A 15,473-nucleotide genomic window follows, 5' to 3' on the forward strand; every position below is an offset into this window, starting at 1 on the left:
TGGCAGGAACAAAGTAGCATCTTTCGGCCGTTTTTGGCATAGGGGCACAAGATGCACGTGTGTACCAAACTGCTTTGGCTGGATCTAATATAAGAACATAAGAACGGCCATACTGGGTCAGACCAAAGGTCCATCTAGTCTAGTATCCTGTCTTCTGACAGTGGCCAATGCCAGGTGCTTCAGAGGGAATGAACAGAACAGGTAATCATTAAGTGATCCATCCCATTGCCCATTCTCAGCTTCTGGCAAACAGAGGTTAGGGACATCATCCCTCATAGGGCTTCGTTGATTGGAAGGGCTACTCTGGCCGGTTCTTGTGGTTGTAAAATGTCCAAGAGTCAGCATTGAAGGTCCTGGACCTCTTCCAAAGGGATATGTGGATTTTTAGCGACCCTTTGCATTAGCTCCTGGTATTGCTGGTGGTCATCTGGTGGAGAAGACAAGAAAGGAGTGATGTTATCAACCACTGAGCTATCCCTCCCCATCTGGGTGATAGGTATAACCTATCGAGTGCCTGTCGGGACTCCTGTGCCTTCTCGGAGATACTGATGCCTCCATCTCCTCTGGCTCTTCTAATTCGGATTACGATTCCATCAGCATTGGTGGAATCATTGATAGCAGGCACTCTTGTCTGGGGGATGTAACTACTCCTGAGACATTGAGAATGATTCCTCCTCCAGAGTAAGGACATTCCTCAGGGGTGCAGGGTCCAAGAGGAGTGGAGACTGCAGGTAAGGGAGTAATATATCCTCTGGGATTATGAAGGTCTCTGTATGGCCCGGAGTTCGGGGAGTTCCAGCTGGGACATCTGAAGGACGTGGCTCATCTGTTGCCACTGGTCAGTCTTTGGGTAAACGAGGTGGTACCAATGAGGGGCCCAGACCCCACTCGTAGAAGGGACTGGTGTGTATCTGTCTTTCTGCTTTGGTCCCACTGTCACTGCTGGGACCCTCTTTTTTCGTGCCTTGCCCTCCAATCTGGGAGTCTTTGTCAGAGCCAGTTCCGTGGGTTCCATTTGTGATGTCTTGCCCAACCTAGATCAGCTCAGGGAGGAAATGGGTTTCTTATGAACAGTCCTCTGAGGGGATCTATCCTTGCGCCCATGAAAGTGTCCCTTACTCTCATGGGGAGCCCTGTAGGAGTAGTCTTTGGTCTTCAGTGGTAAAGGCTTTGCTCCAAAGCTCGGGCTTGGAGGGGTGCTGCTAATTGAGGCCGATGTACCACGGGAAGGGGGGGGGGGAAGGGGGAGAGAGAGAGAGAGAGAGTGCATGGGGCCTCATCCTCCTCCATCAGAAACTTCCTAAGACAGAACTTTCATGCCTCTCTAGTTCTGGATGGAAAAGATGAGCAGATATTGCACTTTGCTGATATACGTACTTCACCCAGGTGGTACCGGCACCACTGATGCTTGTCACTAATGGAGAAGGAATGAGGGCAGGAGACGCAACTCTTGAATCTTGGGATTCTGGGCATAGTCCCAGCACCGGAAAGGATTGTTCCCCGAATGGGGGCTGGGGTGGTGGGGAACTTATCCTACATAAACATATGCTAACTAAAACTAATAAACTAGATATAAAAACTATTTACAACAAGATTACTTTACAGATTATACACTGAAGGAGGACATGATTCCAACTCAGGCCATGAGACAGTAAGAAGGAACTAGAAAGGCATTGATCCGCATTGCTCCTTATACTCTCAGTCAGGAGCACAAGGGAAATCACTGTGCATGTGTGAGTCAGTGGACACTGCTCTGAAGAATGTCTGGACTTGGGTGCATGACATGTATGTGTACCCATGTGTTGAATACACATAGGGACCAGCACTCCAAGAAATAGTATAATTATTTATTCATACACTATTTATGTAAAGGGTTAGAATACATTTTCTAATTACACAGATATGAGACTGGCATGATGCAGAACCATTAATTATTATATATAAATGTACAAAGTAGACAACCTCATCTTCAGTGTCACACCAATGTCTAATGTTGGCACAACACAAATAAAATACTGGATGCATCAGAATCTCAACCATAGCTAAATAACTTCTTTAAGCCTACCTGATTAGCAGTGTAAAAATAATTAAAAAATTTTTAAATTCCCCTCCCTTAAAAACACCTTAAGTCATTAAAGAGTTAATTCAGTATTACTCATGCACACAAATAACTGAAGTTTTAGCTTGAACAAAGACTACTTTCTGACAGCTTTCCATCTGATAATGACATAATTCAACATTACGTAATGCAATTACCCACCCCCTACCCCCCCGGTCATCTCTCACTCCCTTTAAGTTCCACAGCCTCTTACCTGACAGCTTCAAGTTCCACTGCTCAGAATAGGAAACTTGCTTCAATGATAATTATGATTCACAATCTATGCAAACACCCACAAGTGACTATGATAGCTTAATCTACATTTTAAAGTCCTTACAGGTCCTACTGACAGCTTGGTTATAATTCTGCTCTGTACATTATAGTGTTCTACTAGACTGCTTTCTTCAGACAATTTACATATTAGGTCACAGCATGACCACAAAACAACTAAGCTACCTTTAGTTTGGTCTATTTTCCAAAGCTATGGACCCCTGTTGAGATGTACTAAAGTCCAATGACTCAATATTTTAGGGAGGATCCCTCTTCATTCGGGTGTAAAACTTATGGGGACGGGGATGGAGGAAGGTGAAGAGACTATTTATATACAAGAAGTTTTTTCCAACTCTCTCTTGGCTGATTTTAGGGATGTACAAATACATCTTCTCTTTCTGCTTGATCCTGTAGTGAAGTCACAAATCATATTTTCATGATGTCAGTTTATTGCCATGGAAAGAATTGTGATGTCCTGATTTTGATATTATGACTTCACTGCTGTATCAAGTAGGAGAAAAGGCTGGACTGTGTGGAGAGCAAAACCAAACAGCTTTAGTTTTTAAATATAGTAAGTAACCTCCTGGAAAACATGCAGATTTATATTTAAGCCTGAGAGTTTTCACCAGTATGAAAAGTGGTAAATTTCCAATAAGAAACCAGGAACGTCCAAATTCTGACTTAGTGGGCCAAAAATTTCCAGACTTATGGTGGAAATTCGGCAGTAGCAACAAAGCATGAACACTATCAGATCCATCTTTCATCTGCACATAAGTAGTACAGACAATTCTCTACTGAACAAAAATATACTATATACACAACACAGGAATAAGACAAATATCAGAGGGGTAGCCGTGTTAGTCTGTATCTACAAAAACAACAAGGAGTCCGATGGCACCTTAAAGATAAACAGATTTATTTGGGCATAAGTTTTTGTGGGTAAAAAAAAAAAAAAAAAAAAACACTTTTTCAGGTGCACGGAGTGAAAATTACAGATACAAGCATAAATATACTGGCACATGATGGTACCTTTTGTAAGGTAACTCCCTTCTCTTCATGTGCCAGTATATTTATGCTTGTATCTGTAATTTTCACTCCATGTACCTGAAGAAGTGGATTTTTTACCCACGAAAGTTTATGCCCAAATAAATCTGTTAGTCTTTAAGGTGCCACCAGACTCCTTGTTGTTATTTAGGAATACGACAGTTAGTTAAAATGTTTGGAAGGAAGGGAAACAAAGTGAATACAGAGGTGCAAAGTGTTTATGTGACTTTTGCTCTACCTCCACTCTTGAGAAGATAGCGATTAACATCTTGTATGGTGGTATTAATGGTAGGCCCAGTCGGAACACTTCCAGGAGTGACATCTGGGTCATTCTCAGGGTCAATATTCTGCAGTCCTTTCCACGGCACTCCAGGATGAAATTCTATTTTAAAAGAGCAGAAGCAAGAGTCTATGAAATTATCTTTCGCTCTAAGCTCCCACACAAGGAAAGACACTGATTCAGTAAATAAAACCGCACTAAGATTCAGTGACATCAGTATTTTTAAGGTAATGTTTTTGTGTTTTGTTACCTGGTGGCCAGTTAATACTGGAACCATTGGAGATTTTATCACTATCAGTTTTGGCACGTGACCAGCTGTGAGGAACAGCTACAGGTGGACTGGCTGGTGAATCGCTGTTTTGGATCAGATCGTACCGTCCATAAGAGTCATCAATGGAGGACTTTCCTGGAGGACCAATACTTAGACCTCCAGGAATAGCACCTGAAATGACAGAAGGGAAAAAAATAATTTGTTTAGGGGGCAGGACTCATTCTTTGGCTGCTCCTTTCATCTCTATTACATTTGGTAATTTTTCTTGTCCTTAAAACTTTCTGAATTTTAAAATTAAGTAATATAATTAAAATATACATACAGTAAGAAAACAAACAATCACACAAGATTTAACATAGCTCAAGATAGTCTTTCTTAGCATTCCCAGGAACTCAATCTGATGAAAACATCAGTAGCACATCAAACTGTAAGTTAGCTAACAGCAATTCAGAGAAGATCTCTGTCAAAAACAAGCACAAATGGATACGGTGATTCTGAATAGGAATTACACTACAACAAGTTAATGTGGGAAGCAGAAATATTTGCAGGTTAACAGCTATCATTGAAGTGAAATGATTTGTGCTGCTAATGACAAAGAAGCAGAACACAGTAATCTTAATAGAGCACAACTCTGAGCAGAGCTGGGAATTTAGGACTCAAGATTTTGGAGGTGGAGTTGGGGAAGGAAGTTAAAATGCATTACAGTTAGGACAAAGTGATGCAGCTCTGTACTGAGGTACACTGGCATTTCTGGGAGGGATGTTTGCACAATGCCTACCACATTAAGGCTGGTTCTAGTTGGTGCTATTATTCACTCATTTTTCTGAACTACATTCACCAAACCAAAAACATTTTTAAACAAAGCTTTGATGGAAGGTTCCATGTATTGCAACCATAATGACACAGCCTATACCGGAAGAAGCTCTTTAACAGTATTACTTAACAGTTTATAATCTGAAAAGGTATTTTGTACCAGCTCTTATAACAGAGAATGCCTGGAAATTGGGTTGCTTTGCCAATCTGACCATCATGTCCTAAGAGTACTAATTGATAAACATAGATGTGACATACCGTGCTTGCTAGAATTCTGGTCAAGTGAAGAAGCAGCACTAGACAGATTATCCATTGAGTTGGGGTGTGTCCACTGAGGAAGGCGAGACTGAGACTGAGAAGTATCCTTCACTGACAAACCACCAGTAATGTCCATGCTGTTTACATTCATGTTCGGATTCAGTCCAGCTAAGGGGAAGCAGATGGGTTGTTACATATTCCTAACATTTATACTCTCCCAATCCCCAACATTAATTCTTGGTGCTTAATTATCCACAAAAATGAGTTATTGAACTTTAGATTTCAGATAGAAATAGTTCTGTATATACTGTATGTCAATTTACCACAAGCTGGTCTCAGCCTGCTGCTCAATAAATTCTACTCTTCTAAAAAATATCACCATATAGTTTCTGCTAAAACTCCCACTAACTTCAGATAAAATTAAACCATTTGACAATGAGAAAAAGAACCCACCGTAGGGATGTATTTTAATGCCATCGGCATTTCCATTTTAATTCTTCCTAGTTGTCTCAGAAAAGGCATTTTGCATTAGAATTCAAAATTAAAACAAGCAAGGAATTTGCAATGTTCCATCACTGAGACAGATCATTCCTGACAACTTTCTAACAAACCCTTGTTGGAAATTCATTTTTTGGGCTACCAATGTTTTTAAAAATGATTAACACCTCAGCCACCAATTGCATAATACTGATTTGTTATTTGTTAAGTTGGTGCTCTTCTACTTAGGGTCACGTTTAATGCACTTAAAAATTATAATAAAGACTAAACGATACATTTTTATAATCAATACACAGACAGTATTCTAGGGAAGAACTTTTTTATCTTTCCAAGATAGGGATCTCTGGATTTTCAAGAAATGATTCTGAAAGTTAACAGGTCAGAGGGTGCTGAGCACCTTTCAGGCTTAGGCCCTTCATATATTTATAAGCACCTTTTTGACCTTGTGGTGCTCATCATTCTAGTATCTAGCATACATTAATATACCCTTTCAGCTAACCTGTAAGATAAGTATGTATTATCAACCCCACTTTACAAAGATTAGACAAAGGCACAGATAAATTACCCTATTTGCCCTATGTCACACAGGAAGTCTGGCATAGACAGAAATCAAATACAGATCTCCTGAATCCCAGTCAATTGCCTTGCACACAAAACCATCCTTAATATCCTCTTGGGTTTTAGTAAAAAACATATAGTCCAGTTAGACTGGAACTAGTTCACAATCACACTACATTTGGCTGACAAAAATAAACACATTGACATCTAATGCACTGTAATCCAGTTTAAAGAGGAGGGCGGTAGCAGTGCTGGTAGGGCATTTTCTGTAAGAGATCCTTGACTTTGGAACTTTTTTCCCCCCTTCAGTGCTCCAGAATCAAGAATTAGCTTTCTAAGTACGCTGCTAAATTCATAATTTCTCTCAGGCTTTTGGGGGAGTGAGTTGAGGTAGGCTATGATGATGACTAGGTGTAGGGCTACTACAGTGATGGGGATAAACAATTGTAATTTAGTATAGCAACTCAACATGTATTTCATTAACATGCTCTTTGTAGATTTTCTCTTGTATTTTATATTTTTAGTACTGTAATGCACCTAGAGCAGTGGTTTTCAACCTGTGGTCCATGGACTCTGGGTGTGTGTGTGTGCGCGGGGGGATGTCTGCAGATAATGTTTAAGATTTCCAAAGCGGTCCACACCTCCATTCAAAATTTTTTAGACTTCCAAATGAAAAAAGGTTGAAAACCATTGACCTAGAGCAAAGGACAGGTTCTCAGAAGCTGAAATAATTAAACATATAAACACCATCCCCTCTCTTTTGTAAGTGGTAGCTTAAATGAAAGAACACTTACCAAGAGGGTAAGGAGCAAAGGTGTTCGGTGAAGACTGTTGCTCTTTGGTCTGCAGGTCAGGTAGGCCAGGAGCCTGGGGATGGGGTGAAAAGCTATCCATGGCTGATTTGCCTGCAGAGGGGTGCAAAGATAGATGTGGAGGGGGAGGCTGCTGCTTCATAAGCAGGGCCTGGGCCAGCTGGCGCTGGTGCTGCTGGATCTGCTGCTGCATGTTATTGATTGTACGTGCAACCTGGCAACAAAAGACATTAAAAAAAAAAAAATCAACAAAAGCTAGATAGTACAAAGGTACACAGGCCATGTTGCCCCACTTTCTAAACTGAATCAACACAACATCCAGCCCTTTGAAACAAAGAATTAACTGAATTAAGAGTTCAACAGCAGTCTTTCAAAAGTGAGGAAAGAAGAACTGCATTCAGTACCATTGGTATTCTTCTCTTTCAATATAAATCCATGCAATATAGTTTGGTTTACTTAATGCTTCTCTAACTGATTTGGAGTAATGAATTAGAATCTTTATAGGCAGCTGAAACCAGAATCTAATGTTGAAATCAAGTTGGCAGGTTAAACTTACTTGCTGCTCCTGTTGTCTCATAGGTCCGGAAACATTACGCTGAGCCTGTAACATCTGCTGCTGGATTTGTAAACGTTGGTACGCCTGCAAGTAGGAAACAAGAAAGTTCAAAAGTCATACATTAAAAAAAACTAACATACTTGTTTGAGGTGTGTTTGTAAGTTACAAAATATAAGGTGTTGGTCCTGTACTTAGCGGGGAAGGAGAGCTAGTAATGGCTGACGACAAGAAGGGGTGAGGTGTTTAATGCCTATTTTGTTAAAGTCTTAATTAAAAAGGTAAATTATTACAAGATTCTTAATACAATTAATATTAGCAAGGGGAAAGAACACAAGCCAAAATATGGAAAGAATAGGATAAAAACTATGTAGATAAGTTAGATGCACTCAAGTAGGCAGGGCCTGATGAAATTGATCCAAAGTTACTTAAGGACCCAGCGAACCAATATCGGAACTGTGAGATAGATGTGGTAGATCATCTATGAGAACTAATGGAGGACGGGTGAGGTCCCACATGACTAAGCAGCAGTTCTGCAGAAAAGGACCTGGGGATTACAGTGGATGAGAAGCTGGATATGAGTCAGCAGTGTGCCCTTGTTGCCAAGAAGGCTAACAGCATATTGGGCTGCATCAGTAGGAGCATTGCCAACAGATCGAGCATTGCCTCAGACTAACACGGCTAGCCCTCTGATACTTGAGATCGAGGGAAGTGATTATTCCCCTCTATTCAGCATTGGTGAGGTCACATCTGGAGTACTGCATCCAGTTTTGGGCCCCCCACTACAGAAAGGATGTGGACAAATTGGAGAGAGTCCAGCGGAGGGCAACGGAAATGATCAGGGGGCTGGGGCACAGAGGAGAGGCTGAGGGAACTGGGCTTATTTAGTCTGCAGAAGAGAAGAGTGAGGGGGGATTTGATAGCAGCCTTCAACTACCTGAACGGGGGTTCCAAAGAGGATGGAGCTCGGCTGTTCTCAGTGGTGGCAGATGACAGAACAAGGAACAATGGTCTCAAGTTGCAGTGGGGGAGGTCTGGGTTGGATATTAGGAAACACTATTTCACTACGAGGGTGGTGAAGCACTGGAATGGGTTACCTAGAAGGGTGGTGGAATCTCCATCCTTAGAGGTTTTTAAGATCCGGCTTGACAAAGCCCTGGCTGGGATGATTTAGTTGGTGTTGGTCCTGCTTTGAGCAGGGGGTTGGACTAGATAACCTCCTGAGGTCTCTTCCAACCCTGATCTTCTATGATTCTATGACTGGAGAATGGCAAAATTAGGACCTATCTTTAAAAAGGGGAACAAAGTCAACTGGGGAACTATAGACCTAACTTCGATACCTGGAAAGATACTGGAACAAATGATTAAATAATCAATTTGTAAGCAGCTAGATGATAACAGAGAGCTAAGTAATACTCAACACGGATTTGTTAAGAACAAATCATGCCAAATCAACGTAATTTCCTTCTTTGATAGAGTTACTAGCCTAGTGGATGGGGGTGGGAGCTATAACCATGATACTTTGATTTTAGTAAGGCTTTTGACATAGTCCCACATGACAGTCTCATAAGGGAAATGTGGTCTAAATGAAATTACTATAAGATGGGTGCAAAACTCACTGAAAGACCATACTCAAAGAGCAGTTATCAATGGTTTGTTGTCAAATTCGGAAGATGTATCTAGTGGGATCCTGCAGGGCTCTGTCCTCGGTCTAGTACTATTCAATATTCTCATTAATGAAGAGTCTGCTTATTAAATTTGAGGATGTCACCAAGATGAGAGGGATTGCAAGCATTTTGAAGAATAGGATTAGAATTCAAAATGACCATGACAAATTAGAGACTAATTTCAATAAAGACAAGTACAAAGTACTACACTTTGATTTTTCCTTCCTAAGGCACAACTACAAAATGGGGAAATAACTGGCCTGTCAGTAATTCTGCAGAAAAGGGTCTGGGGGGTTATAGTGGATCACAACTTCAAAATGAGTCAACATGATGCAGTTGCAAAAAAAAGTCTTATGTCATTCTTGGGTATATTAACAGGAGCGTTGTATTTAAGACATGGGCTGTAACTGCATACAAGACCAGGTTCTCACAGCCTTTCATCAAGTAGTACTTTATTCCAAAAGTTGTTTCATTGATTTCAGTGGGACTAGTTGAGGAATAAGATAATAATCAGTGTAAGTATAAGAATTTAGTCATGAAGTTTTGATTTTCAGAGCTGTTTTTTCAAGCACTATACTGCTCAGTTATTAAAAAGAGTGAATCTAATTTTCCTCTTATAATTGAGAAAGGCAATCAGAGACTAACAGTAGTAGCAAAGACTCTAACCAGGGAGGATTTCACTTTCAATAAAAGTAAAGTGTTAATATAAGTAATTTTTAAAAATAAATCAGCAGTTTTTCTCCTCACAACTAACAAATAAAACTCCATGGCTACAGAAAAATCTATAGCCCCCAAACAATATTTGTAAATAAGACATCACCAAGCCACATATTACTAGTGCTATTTGAGAGCATGCTCTACACTACACACATCAAAAATGGAGACAACTGACTTGCTAATTACAGCTACTAGCGTGAAAAGGACAAGTGTCCTTAGTATTAAATGACAATACAGAAAATTAGTCACTGTAACAATTAAGGAGCATTAGGAAAAACAAAACATGATTTTATTTCTTGAAGAATATGTAACTATCAAAGGAATAACTATCTTTAAAAAAACAACAACCCAGTAGCATTGTCCTTTTCATTTTTAAAATTAAGCTGGCACTTCTCTTATTTTAAATGTGATGTGCAAATCTGAAGAAATGTCTTCAAGTCTGATTTACATCTTGTTTGCTGTGCCTTTTAACTCACCAGCTGCAGCTGATAGAGCTGGTTCAACATCGTCATATGCTGAGGATTAATTGGCGAGGTTAATAGTGCAGGGTTGAGACCAATGTTTTTTGCTGCAAACTGCAAAAGCTGTGCTTGAACCTGGGAAACAGAATACAGCATATCAGATTTAAGCATGGTATGTTTGCTGTTAAAACTGCCCGCTATGTAAATAGCCAGTAAGAGCCACAAATCATCAACAAAATAAATTTGCAATTAGATGAGTTGTCACCAGTTTTAGGAGCGCTATATCAAATATAAACCTTTACAAGAGGGTAACTATATACACAACAATAACCACAACCAAATCTGTTTTTCTGATGGATGCAGAAACAAAGAAAATAAAGAGTTTTTTAATGGCTTTTCTGTTATCAATGCTGGTCCAAATCATCTTGTCATGGTTACTTCATTATTTAGAGTTTTTTTCATATTGAAAATGTTCTTACGCAGTACACAGTCGCTATGAAACAAAGAGTTGACAGTTTTCTGTGCTGTGCAATTCAGTCTAACCTGAGGGGATAGAAACTGAGGCACTTGAGCACGAAGACTAGGCTGGGATGAGTTAAGAGGTTGCACTGGCGGTTGCTGCGGCTGTTGCATGGTCCTGGCTTGTGCTGCTCCGCTATTGCCAAACATACCCAGATTGCCACTCGGTATCTACAATATGACAAGAAAGATGATCTCATTTGGATGCAACATTCTACAGACTCCATGACAGTGACATGCTTGTGCTGCCTTTTATTCTCAAAGATCATGATAAGCATAGACAATGAAATGATCACATACAGGCTTATATCTATTTTGTGGAAAGTTTTACTGAAGATCTGGTTTAGACTTTGGCATGTAAGTAATAGTTATATATACAAAATTGACATTCCAAGCCTGCTAAAGTTTTGTACAGTTGTTTGAGTGGCACCAGAAGGTTGACTATTTTCCAAAATAAGTCTGTATGACTCTAGGATGTCATCCAAGGAACGAATAATAAAATCATCTGCCAAACACATTTCTGTGTCCATGTGAAGAGGCAAAGAATGAAATCATTAAAATCCTATCACCATGCATGCTTGATTTATCTAAGTAGTTTCCATACAGTCCCAATACACTTCTGTTTTACAAAGCTGCTGGTAACGTATGTGCTATTAGTGCAGTCACTGTTCCCAAAGATGTGCTGGAGAGCTACTGCTGTCAGAAAAAAAGAAAAGTGGTTAAGTGTACTCCCCATGCTCAAGCAATGCCACAACAGAATGCTACAGCATTTTTCTGTATTCTTCTCTCTTTTCGTGATCAGCCATAATTTATGACCTCACAAACATTCATTGTTATAAATGTTCACTCCACTTACTTTCCTTTCCCCTCTTATTTTCAGTCCCTCAAATCCTCTTCCAACCAGGCAGACGAGACATGATTCCCGCTATTTAGCCTGCTAGACACGCTCACTAAAGAGATCTTTCCTCCCACATGCAAAAGCTAAGTCTGATCTCAACAATTATGGTAGAAAAACTTGATATAACCCCACCCCCATCACAAGGCTGCATCATCGATGAATAATCAAGCCAGTGAAGGCTCATTAGAAGAAAGTTTCTTTTTTAAACAAATATTCTGGCAATCAGCAATGCCTTAAAAATACAGAAACATGACATCAGTCATTTATGGTTTAGTCAAATATACCCTATATATTTTAAGTTCCTTGTATTTCAAAATACAATGTCCAGTATTATAAATCTGTAGCACTGCATTCTCCTCTCAGTGGATGAACACAAATTTCAGGTTACAGCAACTACAGCTAAACTGTGGCTATTAAAGTGAAATGTTTACAATGTCATTACATATGAACAAAATTTATTCATATTTGGAAATGGTGGTTTAAACTGAAAAAGGGACGAGAAATTCCTCTAGTAGTGAGTTCAAGAGAGCTGAAATTCAAATTGTGACCTCTCCAAACAGCCTTACCTGTCTAGAAGAATTCAAGTTTTGCATGCCCAGCCCTGAGGCAATCCCGCCCAGGGTCTGATTAGGGAGTGCACTGTTTGAAAGGGGGAGCTTCAGGCTTGGTGAAGGCAAAAATGGTGAAGTAGTGGGCTCTTCCACTAGGCCGCCATCCTGATTGGAGAAAGAAAGGGTGAGCTGTGTGCCGTGTCCACAAGCAGACAGAGCACCAAACAGTTTCCCATGGGAATATAAAAGGGCACGGATGAATAAAAAAAATCAAAATATTTAAAAAAAGCATGAGTAATAGGGAATGGAAAGCATGGGGTGGAAGAAAGAAGAAAAAGAGAAACAGGATTAAGGTACTGTTCTTCTTTACTTTTTGCACATTGCAAATGTACAGATGCATGACCATTCTAATTTCCCATCTAGAGTAATCAGGAATTGGTGCTTATGTTAAGTGTAAAATCTAGTATGAACATCGTAAAACAAATTCCATGGTCTTGCAGGCATCTGCAACCCCATGAATCAGACCACTGCCATATAATGTTTTCACAATTCATTCTATTCTCTCCTCTCTTGGCACCAGAACATTAAACAATGGAAAGAGTACTGCGAGAGCAAATTTCAGAAATCTTTCTCCCTGCAGTTTGTTTGCTACACTGTCAGAGAAACAGCACCCACTTGTGACATGCACTTTGGAAAGCCAGAACCAAGGTAAGACCAGATGAGCTCATTTTACAGGTTCTTTAGCAGAATGCCATGTGATCACTAGTCTGGTTTCAGTTCCAAATCACAACTCAGCTGTTCAGAAAGCATGTTTGCATTAATCCTCTTTCCCAATCCAGTTTCAACTAGATAAAACTTGTAACCTTTTTTTAATTTTTGTGTAGCACTGACTTACTAATATTCATAATTAAATTCTGCTAGTCAGTGTGTGTGTGTGTGTGTGTGTGCGCGTGTGTGTGAGTGAGTGAGTGAGAGAACGAGAACACAAAAAAAAACATTTAAAAACTTCTTATACCTTAAGTATGTACTCTCCCTGGTAAATGATTGAAGTGCTGAGTCCCAAGAAAAAAAAAAAAAAACAACAACGGTATTTTGCTGCTCTCTAGCATCACAAAAGATAGCTGAAAGAGGAGCATATCTAGGGGGAACTGCAGAGAGAATACAGAATTGATGGACAACATAAGCAGTTATTCTGATAAAGGAAAAATAGAGCTTCTACAGCAAGTACTGTATTAGCCATATAACTCTCACTGATACTGGCCCAATATCTACAGTCATTACATTGGGGTGCTGAACACCAGTGTAACATAAATTCTGGCTTAGATGTTGTAAGACTGGGCTTTGATATCTGGTATCCTACTGCAAGCATAATTAAATACTCCATGTACCAAATAAAACCCCAAAATTGTGCAAAAAATATTCTTAAATTTGCAGTGTGCAAAGATAATTATAGCTAAATGAGTGGGATATTTTTCAGCCAATGCATTCACTTGCTAAAGCCAGGCTTTCCCACAGATGAGAAGCTAGAAAACATAAAATGACATTTTTCTACTCAATCACTCAGAAGACTGCTAGATATTAAGGAATATCCTTTATTCATAAAGTGGACCAATCCTCTCACCACACAAATAAAGCACTTAACAGTGGGAATTCTCAGGAAACTTTATGTTCTAAGTTACCCTGTAAATATGAATTTTCAATAGCAGTCCTTTGTGCAAAGGAAAAGTTTGTTTATCATCAGTCAAAGTGACATTTGATTTGATGTTTGAATATCCTGAAGGGGATGCTGACATTTTCTAATGATATCCCCAAGACCTTTCAGCTCAAGATGTTTTACATTCTACTGGACATCAGTCATACTCCACAAACAACTGCAGCTTGCATGACAGTAACAGGTTCAAAGATTTCTCATGCCTAGGTCATGGACATGTGTTAACAATCCCCTCCCCCCCCACCTTTTGGGGCTCTTTAAAGTGGAGATGATTCCCAGTGACTTGTGTATTCTTTCTTCCAAGTGCCATTGTTTTCTATGCAAATAATAGCTACTGGACATAGAACAGTGTTGGCTGAGAGTAATGGATGTAACCACTAAATATTGCCAAAAGCAGAAATATCTACTGCCACATTTTCCCTCCTCATTTAAAAATATGTACAGTGATTGCAGTGCTGGTGAAAGTGCTAGACTGACTACAATGGAAATCAAAATTTTCAATTTCCACAACAGATGGGTTCTGATTAGCTGCAATGCTACCTTCCCCCAAACTTCAATAGTGTGCCTCAACCCTGAACCGGAACAATCAAATGGCAAGTGTAGTTCAGTGTCCACGTTAATTTGGTCCTTGGTTGCGGTTTCAAAGTTTTCTAATAAGTATGCCGTTTGTGATGTGGGATATTTATTCTCTAGAAATGGAACTGAGGTAAACTCATTTCATTTAAGGCACTTAATTCAATAAACGTTAAGGACTTTTGGTCACTACCAATCTAGAGTAGGCTGGACTTATACTGATGACCTAGAGATTTGTTACCCATTACTAAACTTCAGGACCATCCAGTCATAGCCAACTTTCCTTCCCTCAGTCCATCTCCAATAATCTTGTTAAAATATATTTGTACACTCCTCCCAAGTTCAACCATCTTGTCTCCTATCCATTAGTACAATTTCTTATATTTGACTCCCCATAAAACAATGAAGCCAATATGGAATTTAATATTTTCTCAGAGTTGATAAGTTTGTAAACTTCTAGGAATAGGACCATATGCTCTTGTGGTTGTATAGTGCAGAGCACACCACTGGTGGTCAGTAAGGCAAAGTTACTTATTTCCAGTTCTTTGAAAATCTCTCATGGGATTCTTTCTTGAGTCTCATACGCCAAATGAGAGACAACAGAAATCCCTTTGTACAAAAGGTTTTAGCCGTGCGAGATACTGATAGTTTCACATGAGACTCCCCTCCATCTCAATGGTCACATGCCACCAAACTGCCACTACCTGATTCCAAAGGGCCTTTTAAACAGTACTGGATTTGCACAGAAAGCCAAAGCTTTTCATACAAACCAATTTAAAAAATAAGACAAAACATCGGTAAACAATTTTAAAAAATAAATACAAAACCCCCAATCCTTTCTAAAGGATGTAAAACTATTACACACATAAAGCTGAAAAGTAGGAGTATTCGGAGGGAAATCACACTTCAGAAGCAGATCAC

General features: G+C 39.6%; 1 protein-coding gene across 8 annotated transcripts in view; it reads right to left on the bottom strand.

Annotated features, from left to right (window-relative positions):
* Positions 1 to 15,473, bottom strand: part of TNRC6C (trinucleotide repeat containing adaptor 6C) — a 578,100-nt gene that overhangs the window by 16,492 nt on the left and 546,135 nt on the right. For 7 of the 8 annotated variants that reach the window (XM_054047761.1, XM_054047759.1, XM_054047762.1 and 4 more), the window contains 8 exons: positions 12,284 to 12,433; positions 10,844 to 10,990; positions 10,316 to 10,435; positions 7,459 to 7,542; positions 6,885 to 7,116; positions 5,035 to 5,202; positions 3,943 to 4,134; positions 3,651 to 3,794 (listed from right to left, as the gene is read on the bottom strand). In XM_054047761.1, the coding sequence (XP_053903736.1) occupies positions 3,651 to 3,794; positions 3,943 to 4,134; positions 5,035 to 5,202; positions 6,885 to 7,116; positions 7,459 to 7,542; positions 10,316 to 10,435; positions 10,844 to 10,990; positions 12,284 to 12,433 (1,237 nt within the window). The remainder of the gene's footprint in view (positions 1 to 3,650; positions 3,795 to 3,942; positions 4,135 to 5,034; positions 5,203 to 6,884; positions 7,117 to 7,458; positions 7,543 to 10,315; positions 10,436 to 10,843; positions 10,991 to 12,283; positions 12,434 to 15,473) is intronic. The other variant, XM_054047763.1, reaches the window with a different exon arrangement.

This window comes from Malaclemys terrapin, chromosome 13 (assembly GCF_027887155.1).
Source record: "Malaclemys terrapin pileata isolate rMalTer1 chromosome 13, rMalTer1.hap1, whole genome shotgun sequence".
NCBI classification, from domain to species: Eukaryota; Metazoa; Chordata; order Testudines; family Emydidae; genus Malaclemys; species Malaclemys terrapin.